The sequence below is a fragment of the Dermacentor andersoni genome, chromosome 7 (genome assembly GCF_023375885.2).
Source record: "Dermacentor andersoni chromosome 7, qqDerAnde1_hic_scaffold, whole genome shotgun sequence".
NCBI lineage: Eukaryota > Metazoa > Arthropoda > Arachnida > Ixodida > Ixodidae > Dermacentor > Dermacentor andersoni.
This window is the reverse complement of record NC_092820.1, coordinates 110,360,794-110,384,657: the sequence shown is the minus strand read 5'-3', so window position 1 is coordinate 110,384,657 and position 23,864 is coordinate 110,360,794. Positions and strand designations below refer to the sequence as shown.

At 45.5% G+C, this 23,864-nt stretch overlaps 1 protein-coding gene across 2 annotated transcripts in view; it reads left to right on the top strand.

Annotated features, from left to right (window-relative positions):
- LOC126534659 (uncharacterized) overlaps positions 1-21,086 on the top strand; it is a 46,765-nt gene extending 25,679 nt beyond the window's left edge. For both annotated transcript variants that reach the window (XM_055072531.2, XM_055072532.2), the window contains 3 exons: positions 3,840-3,917; positions 4,356-4,694; positions 20,761-21,086. In XM_055072531.2, the coding sequence (XP_054928506.1) occupies positions 3,842-3,917; positions 4,356-4,694; positions 20,761-21,059 (714 nt within the window). In that variant the 5' untranslated portion in view covers positions 3,840-3,841 and the 3' untranslated portion in view covers positions 21,060-21,086. The remainder of the gene's footprint in view (positions 1-3,839; positions 3,918-4,355; positions 4,695-20,760) is intronic.
- The last annotated feature ends 2,778 nt before the right edge of the window (positions 21,087-23,864 follow it).

The following is a 23,864-nucleotide window of genomic DNA, read 5'->3' as shown; positions in this document are numbered from 1 at the left end:
AATCTTGTACTTCTGCAGCCTCGCCCCGCACGTAAGGTTTACAGATAAAGTTCGCAATGTTTGTATGCATAAGATTGAATATGGGAATGATGCAAACATAGTACAAAAATATTCAAAGCAAGAATTCAATATCACACGGGGTTCTCTGACGCGGGTGTTCTTTAAATCAGTTCTAGAATATATGGGCTGTCGCAGCTATCATGCACCAATTTGTAAAACAACGAAAAAGAAAAAGTGACGCCTTCTGTGCGATGAAAGCAGTTCTACGTTGTTAAGAGCAACCAGGAGAAGCGTCAAGTATACCTCGTGCCCTTGATTAGTTAGGTTGTATTGAATAATGAACAAACCTTTATGTGCTATGATTGCGGCATATATTTCAATGCGAGGTTTCCGAATCCACTTGAGAAGATCACCTGCAATTGTTTGTGGCGTGGCTTCTTTCTCGCGGGTGGACTTTCCGCTTTTAAAAGGGGGCCGGCCAGAAAAACCTAAATGAACAGAAATCTGACCCGTCTTCTGGATTGCATGCCGCAGCAGAATTCTTAAACTCGCCGCAGCATAATTAAACGGGCTCCATGATTAAAACGGCGTGCAATCGCCGTCACAGGGTGCTTATCATGGTATAGCCACAACGTTTGCGCCAGTGGTGAGCCTCGGGTCTGGGCAGCGTGTCCGTTTCCAGTCATCGCAAATTGCGCCGCAAGCATTGATCTGGCGTGAGGGGCCAACCTAAATAAATGCATGCACGTGGCTGCCACTTCGAAGAAAGGGGACATGTAATATTTATGACCGGAATGGTCCGTTAGCCGGCCACAGATGATCGCCACGCCGCGTGCTTGAAAGCAGCATTGCGGCTGTGCGGAAGCCGTAAGTTGTTCGGCTTTTTATTTTTCGCCGCGGGCCTTCATTTAAACGCGAAAAAAAGAAATGAGCCACTTGACATAGAGCGCACCAGAAAGAAGCGAAATGGAAGTTCTTGGTCATTTTCTGAAGCTTAGAGCTGATAAACTAGAACGGTAGGTAAATATCCGCTATAATCTAATTAAATAAATAAATAAATCTAATGATTTAATAAAGAGAAAAGATGATACTGGAGGCTTCCTTATGTGGCAGCTAACGATATAAAGTTGGTTTCATCCGCATAGAAAACCACCTTTCTTTAAAAAAAAAAAAACATTGTGCATGCTAGTAAAAACAGGCTGGAGACTAGCACGGGGTCACATTGTTTTGCACCCGCCGTATTGGTCATATTGTTTTGCCGTAGTGGCTATGGCATTGCGCTACTAAGCCCGACGATGCGGTGCTTTCTGATGCTCAATATGTGCTACATGAAAGTGTTTTTCCAAGCATGAAAGAAGCCCGCGAAGAAGCCCGTGGCAAGTGCCTCCAGTGGTCAGTCACGCGGCAATTTTGCGTGTATTTGAGGGCTACTTTCACGCTAAAAAACACATTTCTGTATTGAGCAACAAAAAACTGTATCGGGAGTCTCTTATGTTGCTGTACAGTTTTCTCTTTGATACTTTTTGCCTATACATAATATTCGAGAACGCGAATAATTAATTATGGTTAATCATATAATTAGGTGGAATGCAAGAAAGAATCTGAGTCTCGAAGCGACGGCAAACAACATTACATTGGTTCTGTTCAGCTACATGGCATTTGCACATCTTTTAAATCTTGGTGCATGATAGTTGCGAAACCCTGCATACACGCCAACTCCTTCCCTTCTTCTAATCACTGTATGTTCACTCTTTCCCTTTTCGTCTATGCAGTCTAGCAGGCTCAAAAAGGCGTCAGCTCAAGCTCACCTCTCCACTTTTTCTGCAAATAAATTCTGTACGCTTCTGAAGCTCTGCTACGAAGAAGGGAATATCGTAGGAAGGGCAAGTGCGTAAAATATTAGTAGTATTTAATACTGACCGTATTGAGCTGGAGCCCATCAGGGTAGCGCTAGTCATCAAGCATGTCGCAAAAAAATTTTACATCCGTGCCAACGCCAAAGAAGAAATAAGCATCGACAGATAAAAAAAAGTCGCTTCAACCATTTTTATCAAGGTGAGCATTGCGATAGCAAAATAGCGCTGAAGCCGTCGGATATTGCTCCGTTTCAGAAGTCTATTGAACTGTGACACCCATTATTGTTTTTAATACATTGCCCCATTCTAGCCGATTTGGTGTAGGTTGGTAGGTACGTAGTTTCTGTCTCACCTGGCTGTATTAGAAAGAAAATAATGTGTGACCAATGGTGTAATCGAACCCCTGTCATCGAGCATAGCAGCTCTGTGCTCTATTCATTAGGCCACGATTGCTTTTTTGTTTATTTTTTGAATGAGACCACGATCGCATGCTTACTTCTCTCGTTGCGAAGCCAGGCACATCTTTGAAACGCTCGACACGTACGCCCCGCGCCACTTCCTCGTTTTTGTTTGTGATAGCTCACGCTCTAAGGAAATGTGTTAGACTGCGTTATCTCCGGGACCAGCACGCTTGCCGCACCATTTTCGTCGTAACAGGCTATTTATCAATTGTGCGACGTTGTAACGGCTTCATGATCGTATATTTAATCCTTTAAAAAAGAACTATGAGGTCTTTCTTGCCAAAGCTGCGATTTGATTAGGAGGCACGCCGTCGTGCGACACACCCGGAATAACTCAGACCTACAGGAGTTCTTTAACGTGCACGCAAATTTAAGTACCAGGGTGCTTTCTCATTTCGCCCCATTGGAAATGCGACCACTGTGGCCTGGGATTCGATCCCGCGACATCACGCTTAGCAGCCTAACACCATAGCCACTAAGCGAGCACGACGGGCACAACGGGCAATTTATTCACGCTTTAACATTTGTTCGCCAAAGTATAAATGCAATCTTCGCTTGCACATACACCGCATAACATTCCCGTACGGACATACGATTGCATGACATGACCAGCAGTCGCTGTTGACGTCACAATCCGTGTTTCTGGTGCTTACGGTCATCCACTACCTATGCAGAAAGCAACAATGGTCATGCTGCATGCTCGCGACAAATGATCAGCGTAGAAATTATGTCGTTGCCGCAATACGATCGTCTTTAACGGACTCGCCGTTGTTATTAGGCAGTTTTAGTTACACGTACCTAGAGGGTTTGCGTACGTAGAGCTTCTACGTGTCAGCAGTGCGCATGCGTACAACGTAGCGGGCGCGCGCGCGTCTCACGGGCGTACGTAAGATTCAATTCTTTGCGTGCGTTTCTTGCGCACGTAGACAGCTTCGCGCGGGAGTTCCGCGAGATCACGAACAAGCGAGAGCGGGCCGCGCGCGCGCAGACGGCTTGCATCGAAACACGGCGACAGGATTGAATTGGCTACCGCCGTGTTCACATTTCCCGATAGATGTAGCTACGGGGTCCCTCTTGGCATGCGTAGCGTACGTGTAGCTAGAAGCGTGTCAGATGGCGAGCACGTAAGGCAGGTAGGCTTTTCACGTTTACGTACGTGAAGCCTCTACGTACGTGTAACTAAAACTGTCTATTCTGTCGTCACAAACGCATACGCTCGCGACCCACACGCACGTCCGTTTACCTAAAGACGTTAGTTAACCTGGTATCGCTTTGCGGAATCCCAAACACTGCAAGAGAGCCAGGTACCTGCAAAATTCTTCGCACTAACATTGATTCCCGCAGTGCCTGCAATATGCACAATTTTGACTACGCGGAGTTATCTTGTTTATTTCGTTATTTGGTGCTGATATCGTGTCGACTGCACCTCAATTTAGTGAACTTCTCCTGATGTAATAAGTGCTGCATTTATGTCACGTGACTGCAATCTTAATCTTTAATCAAAATTTCTCCTTTTATCCAGGAATGACCAGACGAAGTGCACCACCGGCAGCGACATGCGTCGTCTCTATGGCTTTCTCGGTGGTTGCAGTATGTCCAAGTAAGACTGAAAGAATCTATAGCATTTTGGAAAAAGTTGGTTTTTCATGGGGTCATTTATATTCGTTAATTAGTAGGCTGTTGAAATTACGTAGAACGTAAGGATTACGGCAATGTACTATAGGTATTTGGAATTCGTGGAGCAGTTGTAGTGTTGCTATAACCCTTCAGTATATTTCGCAATCTTCGCAATGCACATAAAAGTTGATTTGAAAAGATGTTCTTCTGCTGAGAAAAGCGAATTTGTTTCTTCTTCTCACATTGGGCAAGTTAAATGAAAAGACGCGATCAAACACCTTGTTACCGATCAGCACGCAATACCCCTCATCTACGCATTTCAAGGACGTGCTTGGTTCGGTATCTTGCATTCAGCTGTTGCTCGTAAGCTATAAGTTTCTCATAACATACTTTCGTCATCTAGCTTGCTTTCACTTCGCAGTTTGGCCTCCTGTGAGCGACCTGACCGTGATGGAATTGCTGAAAATTGCACAGATGCAAGGCCTGCAGCAGATAGCCTTACCCGGCGTCACTGGCAGAGTGGGCGGTTACGACTACGCTAATGCCACGGCCAGGCACTTTAACGTGACACAGCTCGGTCGTGGCAAGAAGTTCTTGCGCTACTGTCGCTTCGGACGGAAGGACACGATCGAAGTCCAGTACCGGATTTCCGCAATTCTGTCGACCCTGTGGTGGAAAGCACCCGCGGACCGGGCTTTCGGTGACAACGAAGCTAAAGCTACGAAGCGCCCGCGGGTGCGTCTGCGTCAGCAGGCGTTTGGTGAGTTACGAGACCACATACCCGAGCACATGTGGGTTGGACCCTCCCGCGTGTAGCCGTGCGCGGCTTAGCCTTGTCTGGGGAAATGGGGATCCTGGGGGTTGAGCCGATGCTGGGTGTTTGGACCTTTAAGGCCTCCCGGCGGAGGCAACACACCTCTTTGGCCTCTGCTTCACATAGACGACACCTTCAGACTTACCCACCTGGAGGAAACCGGCCGTCGTCTTTTCCTGTCCTTCTCTTCAATCTTCGTCTGTCTCTCTCACTTTCAATCTTTCCTGTCTTGTCTTCACTTCTTACTTCCAGATTTCCAGGTGGCAAGGGCTAACCTGGTGTAGTTATCCAACCTTGGGTATATTATATTGGGTTATAGTGACTATGTACAGCTGGCGTCTTCGTTGCTTTTTGGCTTCGTAGCCTCCCCTTGTTGGGCTCGCTGGTGGGCGGATGGCATAGCTACCGAAGTTATGTTTATTTTGATGGCTTTTTCATCATTCCCCCGACTCCCTGATCGCCCTCTTTCCACGTGAGGGCGCGCGGATGACTCCTTGAAACTTTTTGACCAGACCGAAGAAGCTTATCCAAAGTATCATGCCGTAAGGTGTGAAAACCCTGATAAAACTGCAAGAACTCTATCACCATTTGTTGTCGCAAAATGTCTTACTCAAAAACTAGGTCCCGGCTACAAGGTCACGAGAATGGCCAGCGGTAATCTGTTGCTCGAAGTTAGTGACAAGAGACAGTTCGAGAATCTATCTGGACTTGGAGAAATTAATAGTACCCCCGTCTCGATAAACCCACATCGTTCATTGAACAGTACACGCGGAGTCGTATCTGAACAAGATCTTCTGGACTTGAGTGAAACCGAGCTGCTTGAAAGCTGGGAGGAACTGCACGTGACAAATGTCCAAAGAATAAAGATCAGGCAGGATGACAAAGAGATCCCCCCTAAACACCTAATTTTGACATTCTGCACAAGCACTTTACCAGAATATATTGAAACAGGCTATGTGAAAATCAAACTTAGACCCTACATTGCAAACCCGCGCCGCTGCTTTAAGTGCCAGCGATTTGGTCACGGCTGTCAGAGCTGCCGGAGCCGTACTACATGTGCAAATGCGCGTCACACGAACATCCTGCCGATAGTTGTACTGAGGCACACCGCTGCGCAAACTGCGAGGGTGGCCACCCTGCATACTCTCGGTCATGTCCTTCTTGGAATAAGGAAAAGGAAATAATTACACTAAAGATCAAGGAGCACATTTCTTTTGAAAAAGCGCGAAAGCATATTTCTTTCCTCCATACCGCAGAGTATGCTGGTGCGGCGCGTAGGAGGGCGACACTGCAACAGACTGGGGCATCAGCCCGACCCACAAAGAGTGTGGCCGTGGCAGTGCCCCAAGCCCGCCCAGGCGACAGCAGCGAGCACTGATGCTCCATCTCTAAAGAAGGGCCCATCGACCTCTGGGTTGGTGGCCTCCAAGGCTCTGCTTTTTGAGGCAAGGCCTACCTTGAAAACACCCAGCTCTAGTGAGCGGAATTAAGTCCAGCGGCTCCCAGGAGTCGATGGACACAACTACAAACGAGGCTGAGCATTTAGCAGCCCGGAAGCGGCGGGCTTCTGGTGACCGCTCCAAGAAAGACAAAGCCCGGTTCACGGGGCCAGGAAACGCTCCATAAGCCAACTGACTCCTCTTGACACACAGCACGTAAATACAAACAGTATGGACACGCACATATTTCACTGGAACGTGAGAGGTCTGAACCACAACCTCGATGATATCACGCAGCTCTTACACAAATACGATCCAAAGGTGCTGTGTGTTCAGGAGACACATCGTAAATCTAAGCAAGCAAACTGTCTCAGGCAATACGCTATTTTCCGGAAAGACCGAGATGATGCTGTTGCATCGTCCGGCGGGGTAGCAATAATAGTCGACAGATGCGTTGCTTGTCGGCAACTGAGACTCCGAACTCCTCTTGAGGCAGTTGCTATCGGAGCAGTGCTATTCAATAAACCAGTTAGCATCACGTAAGTATCCATCCCCCCAAGTTATCAACTCTAGCACACCATTTGAAAGCTTTATTGATGAGCTCCATCACCTTTACATAGTCGTCGGTGATCTAAACGCGCATAGCACACTGTGGGGCAACTCTCGATGCGCTGCGAGAGGATTGCTTATAGAAAACATCCTATTCTCTTCAAGTTCCTACTTTCTTAACAAGAAAAAGCCGACATTTTACAGCTCTGCACACAAAACATTTTCTTCGATAGACCTAAGCACAGCATCTAGTACGATTGTGCTATATCTAGAGTGAGATTTCATTAATAACCCTTATGGAAGTGATCACTTCCCCACCGTTCTAAACATTAAAAAACAAAGTCAGTGTCCTGCACATTTTCCTCGATAGCACTTGATTCAGCCGACTGGACAAAGTTTCGCGAACACAGCTGCCCTGGAATGATTATGTGAACTTAGCCTAGACGATGCAGTAGCATACATAACAGCGTTCATTATTCATGCTGCATCAGTATGTATCCCCCAAACAAATGGGTCGCCCTCGAAACGACGTATTCCACGGTGGAATGAGGAGTGCAAAGAAGCCAGGAAAAAGCAAAACAAGGCTTGGAATCGCCTCCACACAGCTGCCCTGGAATGATATATGTGAACTTAGCCTAGACGATGCAGTAGCATACATAACAGCGTTCATTATTCATGCTGCATCAGTATGTATCCCCCAAACAAATGGGTCGCCCCCGAAACGACGTATTCCACGGTGGAATGAGGAGTGCAAAGAAGCCAGGAAAAAGCAACACAAGGCTTGGAATCGCCTCCTAACTACCCAACCACAGAGAACCTAATTGATTTCAAGGCGATCAAGCCGAAAGGTAGAAGAACGCGCCGCTGCGCTAAACGGGAAAGTTGGAAAAACTACATAAGCAGAATCAATTCATATACAGATGAACGAATAGCCTGGAACAGGGTGAACAAAATAAAAGGCCGCGAAACTCATCCTTTACCTTTAGTAAATACACAAGGAGACACTCTTAAGGACCAGGCAGATTGTCTAGGAGCACATCTAGAGCACATTTCTACTACATCTCATTACACAGATACATTCCTAAAATACCAGCGAATAGCAGAACAGCTGTATTTGGGTCGGAAAAGCATATCCAATGAAGTATACAATCGTCCATTTAAAATGGCTGAGTTCCAGGCCTCACTGAACTGCTGCAACAAGTCTGCTCTAGGAAGTGACAGAATAATGTATGAGATGATCACACACTTACACCCCGAAACCCCAAAAAAACACTACTGTGACTCTTCAACTCCATGTTCTCCGCCGGCTACACTCCGTTTGCCTAGAAATAAGCAATCGTAATCCCTATTCTCAAAGAAGGCAAGGACCCTTCCCCACCCAACAGTTATAGGCCTATAGCTCTGACAAGTTGTCTAGGCAAACTATTTGAGAAAATGATTAACCGTCGCCAATTCATTTTCTTGAAAGCAACAAGATACTCGATTCCTTACAGTGCGGTTTTAGGGAGGGTATACCCACAGCAGATCACCTTGTCCGCATCGAGACAAATATCCGTGATGCCTTTGTCCACAAACAGCTTTTCTTGTCAGTATTTTTAGATATAGAGAAGGCATACGACACAACCCGATGCTTTGGAATCCTCCATGATCTGTCTGAAATGGGAATTCGAGGCAACTTGCTGAACCTGATTCAGAGTTACCTCTCCAATCGCACGTTCCGTGTTAAGGGCAAGATATACTCCGGCGTAACGCGCGCGCGCGGCCACGCGCGTCGCGGTTAAGCGACGTCGGTGAAAAGCGCGCAGTCTACAGTCCGGCGTCACGGCGTAGCCGGCGTGCCCAGGCGCGCTTGGCGAGCACAACGCCGCCGGCGCGGAGATAGAGCGTGTTCTATTTCACGCGGCTGACGCTAGACCAGAATGCACTGCGCGCTGCAGCGGCAGCGAGCAGAAGGCAGAATGGCGGCCTGCGGTGCGCGTATTGACAGTGCGGCTGTGGTTTTTTCAACATCCGTGTGGGATGACAGCGCGAGTGAAGACGCCTGCTTGAAGCGATTCGCAACCATCCATGTGTATACGATGTGAAACGCATGGACTACCGCGACACAGAGCGGAAGAACAACGCGTGGGAAGCTATACGAAAGCAGTGTGGTCTCGCCACCGGTAAGCTGCATTTCGCAGCTCTGTACTAGCTGGTGGTAGTCGTCGAGTTGAGGGCGCTTGTCGAATAGTTTTCGTATGTACATGGTCCGCTTCCGTTTTTGACGTAGGCGACGTACTAGCGATATGAGTGCGATGTTCTGGCTGTCAGGACAAGTTAACGCCATGCCGCAAAAGTTTTCGTTTTAGGCGCGCGGAAAAAGAAAAAGCGCGCGCGCTACCCGAACGGCCCGCTATTCGCCGCAGCCGTGAAGTTGCGCTCCCGGACGCAGAGATGGCGCCAGCCTCGAGCTGCTCGCGCACGCCGAACTGTAGAGGAAGCATTTCTCCGTGCATTTCTTGCACCCCTGGCGTCGCTAGCGCAGCGTATCAGACTTCGCCTGCCGCGGCCGGGCGCGCCGAGTACGTCTTAAGGCCCAACCACACGCAGCCCGGGATACGCGTCTCGCTACGCGTACACGCAAGCGTACGCGTCTGCGTGCGCGTACGCGGGTGATGAAGGGAAGGGCATCCAGCCACACGATACGCGCACACGTGCGCGCTTTGCTGCGCGTAGCACAGGGCTGACAGACCAGCGGCCCAGCGATGGCGGAAACGGTCGTCTTTGGCTTTGAGAAAAGTTTATCTTTAATTTCATTATGGCTAGCCATGTTTATTTAATTTATCAATGTTAGAGCTAGTACATTGTTTTTAAGTTGAGAAATGCACGCTGTTCGTATCTATACATCCTTATGGCAAGAAAAGCTACATCAATTATCAACATCACGCGCGATAGCGTCTGCTTGCTCACAACTGCAGCTGACATCTGCGCGCGACCACGCACGACGTTGCTGCCGAGCTCTTGCTTAGCCGCTTGCTTCGCCGGCATCAGCGTTCTCTCTCCGCAATGTACCACATGAGAAAGAAGCTTTTGCTGCTGCTGCTCTTGCAAAGGCGGCGGGAGCGCAGAAAGCGTCTGCGGCCTCTGCGGCGACGTTGGTGGGTCTGGCCGGTCTTTCAACTGCGTAAAGAAGGACTTTACGGCTGTGAGTAACTTTTCCTTTCGATGATCTACAGTGGTAGAACTAGGAGCCAGTGTTTGGACATGGGGACTTATCTTCGTTAGGACAGCAATTACTTATCAGCGTTTTTAAGTGCGCGCATAAATGAAAGGGTTAAAGTAGTAATGCGGGGATCGTACTCGCAGCGCGCGAACGCCCAATTCGCATAACAGCATCGCGTCGTCGGTGCAAGGTTCGTCCAGGTTGACAGCACCGATCGAAACGATAACGTGACGTACGCGAACAGGGGGAACGACAAGAGCAGGGTGTAGTTCGGAAAGCGCGAAAGCATAGGCGAAGATCGGGCTGATTAGCCGCCGGAAGCATACAGATAGTATATTGGATCCGTAGTGACGACACCTCACGACGTTTCAACCGCCGTCAGTCTAACCCGTGTATGCCGTACGACATACGGTCATTAACTGTTCAGCTTCAGAGGGGAAGAAGCGCTTGATTCTATTTGACAATCTGTAATACTAATTTGGAGCTCCCTTCATTATTAACAGTAGACCGTACTGTTTACACAGAGCTTGTGTAGCACCCTCTCTTCTTGCACAAAATTTGTAAGGATTAAGTTTTGTAATACATTTTCTGCTATTCGATATTTTATTTGATATCCAGATTATTTTTTCTTCATTTGATTCGATTCTAAACCTACTTTTCGGTATTAGCACACCCGTACAAAAAGCTAAGGACTGCTAGTTATATTAGTGCCATTAGTATAGCACATAGATTCAAGAACACCTTTTTACACATGTTGGTTGTCTTATATGAAGCTTGTGGACGAGATACGATTTCCTATATTTTCTGTCTCTCAGAAGTGTGACTGTAGAATATGAAGTGTAATGTAATTAAATTGTTACCTGGGGGGCAGGTTAAAATTCTGTGCGACTAATTTCGGAAGTTTCTTGGCAGTGGCCGCACGATTTTAATATACCGTTGACTGGCTCTCCTGTTTTGCCGAACCACTGTTTGTATTCAAGCACATAAACAAAGCAGGGGGTAAAATTAATGATGGCTAGTGGCTATACGTGTGTGTCAGTGAAAAGTGTACAGCTCCTGATACCTGCGCGTGTATGTGGGCAGGGCATGGTCTTGCTGCCAGGCAACAATGCACCATTTTTTACAGATGCAACGGATACGTCAGGATGACCACGGATTTTTCAACAAATTCTTTCGCAAGGCGCCGCAGCTCTTGGACAAGCTATTGAGCTTTTTAGCAGAGGACCTCACACGGCAGCACCACATTCGAGAAACCCCTGGAGCCTGGAGAACGACTTGCTGTAGCATTGAGGTTGGTAAAGGACAGTTGCCCCTAGAGTAATAATGTGCGATTGGAGGAATACAGAACACCGTTTCTTTGTCATTTAATGTATCATTTATTTTATTTTATTTACATATTACTGCCCGCCGCCTTTTGGAAGCCAAATCAGGAAGGAGTCACAAAACATTGAAGCAAAACAAAAGAAAGAAGGAAACGACTGACAATGAGCGTGCATAAGAAATACTAATACATAATAATAATAATATATTAATAATCACAGAATACAGAATTATACACAACTAACTATTTATCAATTCATAAACGAATAAAAGATGGGACACGAAATGCTGATACAAAACGAGAAATAGTAATGATGGTACTGACAATGCGCGTGAAAAGAAATACAAGAAAAAAATGATCGCATGATCACAGAGACTGAAAGTTTCCACTTACTGCATCACCAGTGTAACAGTTACGGCTAACTCTAAAAAAAACTGCCATCGACTGGCATCGCACAAAAGCTACCTCAGTGCTTTTGACCTTGCGCAACCTGTACAACATGCACTGAGGTATGCTTGCACATGTAGTATTAAACAAAGGTGGTAGCTAACCTACACAAATGAATTTTGATCGTATGTCACCCGAAAAGGTCCCCCACAGCCATGTAGATCATTGTCAAGAAAAATCATGTCATCATAGTTAGTATTCAAACAATTGAGACGTGCGTACAAATTTTTTTTCAACTTACATTCAAGCTACTTGGCATCCCGGTAAGACATAAAAAACGTTACCTTGACTTACTGTGTGGGGATTGAGGCGGCTAGACTCTGCAGTGGTGTGTAAGTCATATAGTGGCGATCGTGCCTGCAAAGTATTAAACAACTGCAGAACAGCATGACAGCCGCAGAAATTTCTTAAATTGTTTTCAGCTTAAGAAATTTTTTAAAGCTCACATGCTGTTCACAGCTCCCGTCAGGTAGCCCTGCTTCCTGCCAGAGAAGCAGGGTCATACGTATAAATGTCTCATTTACACACTGCCTTCAATGTCACTGATTACGTACAAAGACTTTGACCAAACATCCAATGCAGAACATGCAAAATCAACTCTGGAACTGAGCCACAGAACACAAAGAAAAAAAAATGCAAGGAATGTGGCTTGTGGATGATAGTTGTGGGAGAGGTAGAGGTTGTCTATGTTGGCAGTGAACCTCACCTCCTGGCTATGTGGTGGCAAGACTTTTCCCTTTCTGCTACCTCTTCTAATAATAATAAAACAATTTGAAAAATGCTTGCGCTGCTAGAACGCCCCGACAGGCTTTACAACTTGCAGCATATAACCGAAATTTTCAATGGGGTCTGGTTGAAAGTTCATTACATTTCTTTTTATTTACAGGCATGTACAGGCATCTCTAGATGCATGCACAAACTCTACATGCACAGGTGGTGAACTCAAAAAGGTTCATTGCTGCAAGACAGGCTGAATGAGTAAACACAGATGAAAGCGATAAACATATCTCTTGCAACAACAAACCTTTAGTTGCAAGTCAGTGCTTCTTTATCGTAGGTGTGTTGCTAAAACATGTTCACACATCTCTACAGCAGCAATGGCCAGCCAACCAGGCCCACAGATATCAACTTTATGAAATTCTTGAATACCGCACAAAAATATGGATACAACACAATGTAAAATGAACATAAAAGAAGAGCTGAGGGGCTTTGACATGACAACAACAGACAAGGAAACGTATATAAAGCATAAAGGAAAATAACTGTCATTTTATTTGTAATGTCAACATCACAAGGAGAAGGGAAATGAAAGTGGACAAAATATAACTTGCCACTGGTGGGAGCTAAAACCAAAACCAATTGAGCTGGAGGCTATTCCACCATCAATTTCATAGAATGTTTATGTGTACTAGATTAGGCTCTTGGAGTGTTCTTGCACGAGTAGCACTGGCTAACACTACCAGGGTGAGATCTAGTACATGCACATACAGCCCAAGAAAGTTTGCAGAGGGATAGCCATTGCTGCAGCTCTACTGGTAAAGCAATGCAAGCATAATTGAAAGGTTGTGGGTTCCTCTCCCATTAGTGGGAAGCTACCTTTTCATATACTTTCATTTTCCTCCTTATTTTTCCATTTCGATATAAAGTAATTAAATTCATCAATGATTTCCTGTTGTTTCATTGTCTCTTGGCTTTATTATACAAAAAGTATACATTAAAAAACATTAATCTTTGAATTACTTTCCTACTTGCATCAATTTAATTTTCAAGTCGAGATGCGTATCCTCACTGGCCTCTCTAATGTGTTTGAGCAGAGAGACGGCAAAAGTTCGAGGTGGTCCTGTGGTTTGCATCTTTTGATTGCACTTGAAACATTGCTTAATTCCTCCGATATTAACTGACTCTAATTTTTCTTTTTCCTCCCCCTTGACTTTGCTTCAGAAGCAATGCTTCCTAACGTATCCAGCCTACGACTGCCTGCTGAAGCCAGCGATGCTTCTGACTGCGGACTGCTGTGGTGTGCCTCAGAATCCTCAGGAACCAGAACTTCTTGAAACATCGGTGATTCAAGAGATTCCAAAATGTCCTGAGACTCCACAGACTCATGCGACGCCGAAGACAGAGTCGATGCTGGCGCTTGTGACTCTTCACTTGACGGTGATGGCACTTCAAGTGTTGCCAGATCAGAAAACTGGCACATTTTTTGTTAAGATGTCTGCAGCACTTCCCTCCTCACTCGATGGGGCACTGGTGGAAGGTTGGCGGGCATCCTGCATGTGAGCGTAATAAGGTTTGCACATACTGTCAATGTGTAAATAATGTGCCAGTCTGGATGCAAAAATATATGAAGGCTCAAATCCGTCCACATTTGTTTTAGTGTGTGATTTTATTAGAGTACACTGAAGCTCTGAATCAGTTTTGTAGGGACAATAGTGGCTTGCCTACACAACCAGAATGAACAGTTTCTGCATGCGCGTAAGTGTAGCTTTTGTATCTTTTTCTGTTTTTGCTTGTGATGCATTTAAGCAGTTCTTACAAGATCTGCATGCCTGAAGCCTAGTGATTACTTCTACTCAAAACAGTTTGTGATATTTGGAATGTTTCAGTTTTGAAATAATTAGCAGGAAGCATTCCACTACATTTACTCAGTAAAACCACTTAATAAATTTCATGTTGAAAGACCTTGCTTGCACTTTCTAAACATAGAGTAGTAGTACTGTTAGGTCTTGCTTTAGCATAAGGCTCTCTCCTGTTCTAGTTTTTCTACTTGAGACGTTCTTGGCTTGTAACTTTGTTTTCCTTTCACTTGTTTGTAAACTTCATCTCATTCTAAACTGTTTTTCTTAACTGAATGTACGTCTAAACACAGTGTGAAGCTGTGTACGTAGTAGTCAGTGCATTTGTTGTTTGTATTTAGGAAGTTACGTCTAATAATGTTTGTCTTCTTGCCATCTGCCTTGTAAAGGGTGTTTTGGCCCAGCAAAGCTGACCTTAGTGAGCAAACCCTTCCAGAAGGTTTCTTACAGCCAAGCTTTTTTTGCCTCTTCTCTGGACTTTCCTACCACTGCTCCTACTGTCTTGCCAAATAGCTCGCCTCATACTGATATTAATGTAGTCGTTGAACCATTGTCATCCCAGCTGACTACTGGCTACTGTGTTGCACGAGTGACCAGTACTGGACGTAATACAAATACCAATTAAAATAATGTAACTAGATCGTGGTTTTGGCATGTAAAATTTCAATAATCATATTTTGCACAGTGCGAATGTGTTAAACTGGATCATCTAGTACTTCCTTGGAAATTTTGCTAAGCAGGAACATCGTTCTCTACAAACATCGTGAAAGCTTCGCTTAAACCAGTAACCACAGCACCTGGGATCTGCAGAATAACCGCAGACTGATAATTAGGTAAGGACACTGCTGAGCAGACACAAAAAGAATTATCAATTACACAGCTGACAATGTCAGTACTATGGCGCATTTATTCCTACAGCATGATGACACTGAATGAATCCCTAAGCAAGCTAGGTAATATTTGAGGGTCTGTGATGAAGCACCGATTTGCACACTGCTGGCAAGCAACAAAATGCAAAATTAAAACTGTGCATTGAAGTGCCCAAGGTACACGTGAATATAGCAACATTCAATACTCAGTTAAATACTGGCCATTGACTTGCACGCTGCCTTCTAGGATCAGTGCACAGAATAAAAAAAAAAAAAAAACAACTACTTGCATGTTTTGTGTTTTGTTTTTGTGTGTGCATCATGCAAGCCCTTTTCTTTTTATTCATCCTGCTAATTTGTATGTGATATTCTCTGTACTTCTGTCTTATGCTTTATTGTTAGGTTTTTAAGTGCTATTTTACTTGTTATTTTGTACCTGTATTTCTGCTTTCTCTGCTCCCCACTGCAAAGCCAAACTGGCTTTGTGGGTACCTAAATAAATAAATATACAAAGCTATTCTTGTACTGCTTGTATGTCCCCTTACGGATCACATTTAACAAAATATGCGATAATCGGAGCGGCGATGCAGCACAAATATTTTATCGGCAATTAGACAAAGCTGAATATAATGCATACTGTGCGTCGACTTGCTTGTGTAAGCACAATTTTGAGTCGATTCCCATAAGTGCGGTGCATTGCCAGCTATAATACAAACATACGGCATCGCCGGTCAACGTGGTAAAGGAAAAGCACTAAAATCCCGTGTTTCATTTTTAACAAGCCGGTTAAGATGGAAACTTCAAGATCACTTACGGTCTACGCTATATTGTGTAGCGCAAAAACATCATCTGGTCGAAAAACAGCCAGATGACGTCGTCGTGAACGTCGACTGGCACGGCGCGGCTCTTTTCTTTTTGAAACGTCTTCCCAGGCGCCGAAATTTATTCCCCAGGGACTTCCATCACTTCTGCAGCGCTGTGATAACGTCATCTGCACAGATGAAACGCGTTTGCGACATCTGCGAGTCGGCTGATGAGAGAGGCAGCTTATACCAGTGCCACACAGCTAGGCTTTCGATGGCGATCGAGCGCGATCAAATTTCTCGATCACGATCGGTTCTACGCAGACTGCGCGGTACAGGCAATCGTGATCACAAAATCCGACCCCGATCGGGCTCGATCGCGATCGAAACTGCTCCGCTATGACGCCCGTATAAAATTCCGAGCACTCACCTGTTCGGCAGCGTTGGGCATGACGATCCACGACCACCTCGTCAAGTGCTTGTTCTAGTGGCGCTTGTGCCTCAACGCAGGCGATCAGCGCTTCGTTGTTGATCGCCTCCATAGCCTCTGTGCTCTATCGACACGAAACCAGCAGCGACTCCCGGCGTCTCCGCACGATTCTGAAACTTCAACAACCTTTCCGAACCGCCGGAAGTGTACATGCGACCCACGTGACGTCGGTGCACAAGCTGCCACTTCCGTCGCGTACGCTCAAAATGACGCCCAAGATCAAGACCTCCCTGACGCGCGCGTTTCCTGCGCGTCTGCCCTCTCTAGACGCGTAGGACAGGCGCGTACGGCCTCGCAGACGCGTGACGCGCAGCCAGGCGCGCACGATTCACCGCGTGTGGTTGGGCCTTTAGAGTTGGTAGCGTTCTGTCTCGTCCATTTAAGCAGGAGGCCGGTGTTCCACAAGGAGGTGTGCTGAGCTGCACTCTTTTTATTGTCAAAATGAACTCGATCCGGACTGCTATGCCACGTACTATGTTTTATTCTGTATATGTGGATGACATCCAGATAGGTTTCAAATGATGTAATCTAAGTGTCTGCGAGCTGCAAGTACCAGCTTTGCATAAATAAATTCTCCAAGTGGGCGGACAAAAACGGTTTTAAGATAAACCCTCAAAAAAGTACGTGCGTCCTGTTCTCTAACAACAGCGGTATACTGGCGGACCCCGTAATAGATCTCAACAGAGAACGGTTATCTGTGAACTGTGAACACACATTTTTAGGGATCTTTTTAGACAGTAAGCTAACTTTTGTGCCACATCTGAAGTATTTTAAGGCAAAGTGCGTCAGGACTATGAATCTGCTAAAGCTATTGTCACGCACAGCTTGGGGAAGCGACAGGAGATGCCTTATTAAGTTGTACAAAAGTGTAATATTAACACACATTGACTATGGAGCCATAGTCTATTATTCTGCTGGACCTAGTACTCTGAAAATGCTAGATCCTGTCGACCACTTAGGCATCCGCCTTGCAACAGGCGCCTTTAGAACTAGTCTTGTGCAAAGGCATTACGTCGAATCTAATGAATCGTCTTTATAGTACCAAAGGACATATTTTTCTTATGCCTTCAAGGTAAAATCAGCTGTGGATCATCCATGTCATTCAATTATTCACGACTCCTCCACGGCCAGGCTGTTCCGTAACCACCCAGGTATCCAGCCTCCTCTGTCCCTCCAGTTGGAAGCACTCTCAGAAAAAAACAGAGGTCCCTGTTTTAGAGAATGCCTTAATGGATCCTACTCGACTTCCACCACCTTGGGAGTGGCAAACTATCCAATGTGACATCTCTTTCTTAGAACTATCGAAAGGCGCACCTGAGGCTCACATACAATCACATTTTCTCGAACTTAAAGAGAAGTATTCCTGTGATGAATTTTACACAGATGCTTCAGTCTCCTGCTGGCGCTACTTACGCAGCTCTCAGACCCTCATTTTCAATATCTCGGGCACTAAACCCACACACCAGTATCTTTACAGCAGAAGCATACGCTATACTTCCCGCTATTAAACACACAAGGCTCAAGTATGTCGCTAAGGCTGTTGTCCTCACAGACTCATTAAGTGTCGTGAGAGCCCTAATTAGCTTACGAAAACATAAAAATTCCGTTTTAAATGAGCTGTACAGCTTGTTCTGCTCGCATATTTGTGCAGCCCAGTGATTGTCTTATGCTGGGTACCATGCCATAAAGCTATAAAAGGCGATGTAGCTGCTGACGAAAACGCTACGTCAGTGAGTTTTAACGACACAGATGGTAATGTCCCCATACCTGCCACAGACCTAAAGTCTTTTCTACGTCGTAAACTGACGAGTCAGGGGCAAGCAGAGTGGGATGCACAAACATTGAATAAGCTACACATTATAAAAACGAAACTGGGGAATTGGATAAGTGAGAAAACAGCGCGATACAAGGAAGTACTTCTTTGCCGGTTAAGAATAGGACACACTTACGGTACTCACTCTTACGTCTCGACTGCGGGGGAGGGGGTTATTCTCCGACTTGTATTAGATGCAGCGATAACCTCACAGTCCTCCATGTTCTTATCCAGTGACCTGCAATAGAAACAGAGAGGAAAGGTATTTCCATTCTGCATATCGGGAAGAGATACCTCGTCACCCGGCATTTTTCCTAGATTTCTTAGTACTAGATTTCTTAGCCGAAACCAACACCCTGAAAATAATTTGGCCAAGACATTTTAACACGTGAATTAACAGCCCTTTTATTCGAGGTGCCGCCTTCATGCTCTAGTGTAACCGTTATTTCGTTTTCGTATGTTTTTACCAAAACACAATTGCCATCTTCCACATCCCTAAGTAATTAGTGTCATTATTTTAGTACCTATATATTTTGCGCCGTTTACAGCGAGAATCTTTAGGCCCTTATACAGCCATATCACACCTACTATGATGAATTCACTCTCCACGCCATTCACAATACATCCTTAAAATTACCATTTGTCATGGCGCTCTTTGGCCATAACTGGCGCTTGCGCCATTAAAAACCACATATCATCAAGGTACGCAGCGGACTCGAGTTAATTGCCGAGACAAAACCCACGTTCCACGCAATCACGCATCGTTGTTACTTTAAACATTGCCCGAGAGATCGGACCGTGCGTGGTGTGTCCAGAATGCTCGCCTGATATCGAGTGCCATACTTGAATCGAAGCGCAGGCCGTCCAACTCGCTTTAACGAACGCTATCTTACGCCGGGAGCTTTCTATTCAAGGCAGCCACCACAAGAACGACTTGTTGGCCTAGTTGATGCTTGCTAAGAGACTGTGTTGCCTTTATGTGTCTTCCCTTTGTGAGTGTTCAATTGCGGCAAAACACAAGAACGACGTTGCACGCGTGCTAATATAGGAGAACAGTTTACTAAGTAATAAAACTTCGAGGCACGTGTGCGCGTGCCAGTTTCTACTATAGATTACAGGAGCGAGAATGAAAAGGGCGAATAGTCAACCTTCCAACTGCCTTTGGCGTCGTACTTCTTTCTGCGTACGTACAGCTTCGCTCAACATGCTCCCTTCGATAAACACCGAACATAGCCTTCATTACCGTGGCATCATTAGAGAGTTTCGGAATATGGGCCCCAATAGTTTGGGGCCCCAAAGAGCGCTGTGGGTGTTCGTGTTGGGGCACGCAGGAGTGAAGAGCTTTAGAATAGGGCTTTTCGTTTGCGGATAGCTTCTTGAGCTGACAGCGCCACTGCGTCGTCGAAGAAAAGTTATTAGAAATAATTGAATAAAATATACCATTTTATGATAAGAATAGTAATTTTGACTTGCGTGTATTCGCGTTTAATTACAATTTAGAGGTTATTCTGTAAGCAACGAACAATTGGTTGCGCTTAGTTTTGAACAAACCAACTTTACGTGCCCCACCAGCTAAGATTAGCCGTGTTAGGCCTTCGAGCCATAAAATCCACAGTCGAATTTGGAATCAGCGGCATCTAATGAATCAATCTTGATAACACATCCAAGCTGAGAGAATGCGACAACCGCAGTCATTTCTCCTAGCTTGCGAACTTCACGCGTTAGCAAGAATCGAACCCAATTTGGTGCTAGGTTAGAGCCATGGCTTCGATGGGTACCGCCATGTTTGCTGACGCAAAGCTTTTGGGGCCGCTATTTGGGCTGCCGCTAAAACGGTGAAATAGCGTTTCAAACACAAAACCCAAACGCAGTATGCGTCTTGCGCATGCGCAGTGGCTTCGACGTTATTTCTTTGGGGCCCAAAGACGTTTTGGGCCCCTATTCTAAAGCTATCTATTGCTGCCGTCACTTTACAGAGTGCATTTACATGACCTGCACTTTGCATATCAGCACAGCCTGTGAGCTGTGTAGTCAATAAACATGAACACTGCTTCACATTATGGATGTGACCTGTGCGGTACATAAACATGAGTATTTCGTGCAAGTACACGGTGCATGTGGTAACGATTTTATGAGTGACCTCACCGTGATGGACTAAACTAACCTAATCGCTTCACATAAATTTCAACAGGTGTGGTAAAATTGCGTAATATTGTAGTACTCTTTATTTGGAAATGGGGAAATTGAAGGGTAACGTGCTTTCCTGCGAGCAAGCCATATCCCCAAGGCATATTATTCTTGGCAGACCGTACTTAGTATTTGGTCATTTAGTGCTGTAGCAGTTAGAGTTAGTGCTGTAGACTTAGATTCCCTTCTACAACTTCCAGAGCACCAAATGACGTATGGATTGTGGAGGTGAAGCCATTAGCCAATATTAAATAAAAATTATGCATACGTCAGCGTTTTGCTCTTTATAATTTTACATTCTCTTCTTTTTCCACAGAACTGGGCGGTGCTTTTGATGCCACAGTAGAGGACGTGGATGTCACCGTTCTATTCGTTCTCCGCCGAAGCCCACGAAAAGGCACTGTTCGGCTCTGTGCCGATGAGGTTGATCTGAGTACCATCGGCGCTCCCATTGCGGAAGCCAAATCTTTCAATGGAGAAGTCGACAGATCCCTCCGACATGCCGCGAATCAGATGTACGCTAGCGAAGTGGACAGACTTACCAGTGGCCTGCGTAGGATTCTAAGAAGGAGTGTTTTCAGCTGTGTTGGGCCTGTGGCTAAAACAAGGTACTAAAAAAATAAAGGTACGGTAGCAGTTGTGTTCCTGTTGTTACACAACTATCTAAAGCTGCGATAAATAATGCGCACTAGAGGCTGTAGAACATCATTGTATATCCTCCATGAAACGTTCATGAAGCGGAATACAAAGAAGGCCTAATTCACCAATATTGTGTGTCTGATCAAGTCCGGCGTGAGAGAAAAAAAAAGCCTAGAAAATCTACCAATGCATATGAAGCCTTCCAAAAGAAATGATACGAGATTCGCATATTTTAGGTTGTTCTCGAATATCTTTTTCTTCCAATTTGATTTTATGTCCATCTTTAAAAATTCGTGGCAGCATCTTCAAACAACAAGGATATTAAGTAATCAAGGGTCTCCAAAGGGGCTGTCATGTGGTTTGCTGGCCCCAAAATAGCAGAGATTTGGGTGTGTTAGTACATTATCTTTGTACTGCGTAGCACTAGGCGAACAACAACACAAGAGAGACAAACAAGACAAGGTGCCATACATCTGGCTTGTGGGTTGTGCATTCAGTCTGCGAAGCGGATGTTTTTCGATCGTTCAGTCTTTGATACCTCACAACTCAAAATTTGTACGTTGGTTTGAGAGCCTGGCCATAACGGCATGACTATGACCGGCGTGACAGAATTATTGGGAAGCATTGTGGCGCTCCTATTTTTGAATTTCCAGCGGTGCCAGCCATCGTTTTGGCACCCATATTTTAAAATATAGTAGGCCACGTGACTCTTCAAGCTAGTCCCCACTAGCACCGTGCATTACCGCACCGAACGGTTCTTTGAATACGGCAACGATTATTATCATGACAAGCCTATTTTGTATCTACTGCAAGTCGGAGGCCTTTCCGGCTAAGATGTCCAATTGCTTTGTGCCAGACTATTGTATTATATACTTCCAAATTAATTAACATGTTGCCTAATACTATGCCACTCCGGAATGCATTTTTTCTTTATAACTCAATCTGTTACTATAAGATACCTTATCTTACCTGCCTCTAAGCGTTACATGGCCAGCTAAACTATGCAGCCATGTTATGGAGGTGCGATGGAGTCGATATAGACAAACGAGCATAAACTTTTATGTTTTCCATAGCGTTATTTGCTGTTTGCTTGATGTGGTTGTAACTAACAAAGAATCAAACCACCTCGGCTTTTTTTTATCTTTTCAATGAAGCATGAAGTGTAGATGAAATAACTGAGTGCTTCATTCACTGAATAATGCCCAGAAAGCAAAGCTTACGGTGTCTTGGGATGGTCGTTTCCGAGAGCTCTACAGCGCTTCCATAAGGTCCATCTGTTCGGATTGTCTGAAAGGGGCGCTCCGGCTACATTCGGTTACATTGCGGTCATTTGACTCCAGAGGAGAGCACCCAGAGGCACTACAAGTATCCCAGTCCGAGGCACCAAGATATTATGTCGCTTTCCGGTCACGTGACTGCACACTTTCCTGTGGTAGCGCTGGCGAAATGTAAACTCTGGCTCCGTTCACAGTAGCAACGATTATCATCAGGGAGGATTATTATCGGTGGTGATGCTGGCCGCGTTACGGGTTGGTTCCCTCAGGTTTCAGTTCTTTCGCTCTCTCTGCTCCAAAACGCAGCTGGTTGTTCGGTTGGCGCATATCTCTTGCTTGGAACCACAGTGGCCCCAACAATTCGGAGAATCAAAGCGAGCATTCGAAGGTGCCAATAATTTACGATGACCGCGACAAGCATACTCCATAGTTGTAGAGTCGAATCCTTCCTTCCTTCGCTATTTATAAACCTGCAATCGTACATTCGAGTTCAGTGTGTGGTGCTAACGTAGATTCGAAAATCTATGGCACTGCCTGCGTCGCGCGTACAATTTGATTAGACAGGCCTCTCACCCTACCGAGTCGGTGCCGTTCACCAACTGATAATATTGTTCAGGTGATCTCCGGCAAAAAAAAAGGCAAAACATAACACATGTGGCAATATCAGATACATTCATTTGTTCTGCGACACACTATGCCTTCTTCGTGTCACCAACAGTTACAAATATTTTTCCGCTTTATCATTCGTTGCGTGCTCCATTCATTTTTAATAAGTTTCTTTGTTATGCTCTGAACTTCAGCCCAGTAGGTTAACTGGTAGACTGTGTTAACTGCATAGGTTTATTTTTCCGATATCGGGCAGCTGTCCCTCATGACACCAGAGTGCCCACCGTACGAGTTCCAATCCATTCGTCCGAAAATGTCATTCGCATCATCCAGATTCCTTGTGAGTACTTGGCCAAGATTAACCGACTCTTATAGAGCTTCAAGAAGCTTGCTACTAGGATTCAGTTGTTCGCAGGCTAGGCTATGCAATATTTTCGAGTATTTCGCATCTTCCCCTTTACTTATATTCTTGCCCCGCACGCGTTTAGTGTGTTGCGACACCACTAGCTCGAGCACACGAGGGTTGGACCATCCCGCGTCTAACCATGCGCGCCTTAGCCGTGTCCGGCGAAAAGGGGATCCTGGTTAGAGCCGATGGCGAGAGTTTGGACCTATATGGCCCCTCGGCGAAGGCAACACGCCCCTTTGGCCACGGCTTCACGTCGACGGCACCGCCGGATTGACCCACCTGGGGAAAATCGGTAGTTCACTTTCTCTATCCTCCTCTCCAATCTTCGTCTTTCTATTACTTTCCATCTTTCCTTTCTTCTCCTGATTTCCCTTTAATTCCAATTTTCCCAGGCAGCAAGGGTTAACTTTGTGTTGGATGACCAACCATGGTTATTTATTTATTTATAGAATACTGTCAATCCCCATGGGGATTTTTATAGGGGTGAGCAGC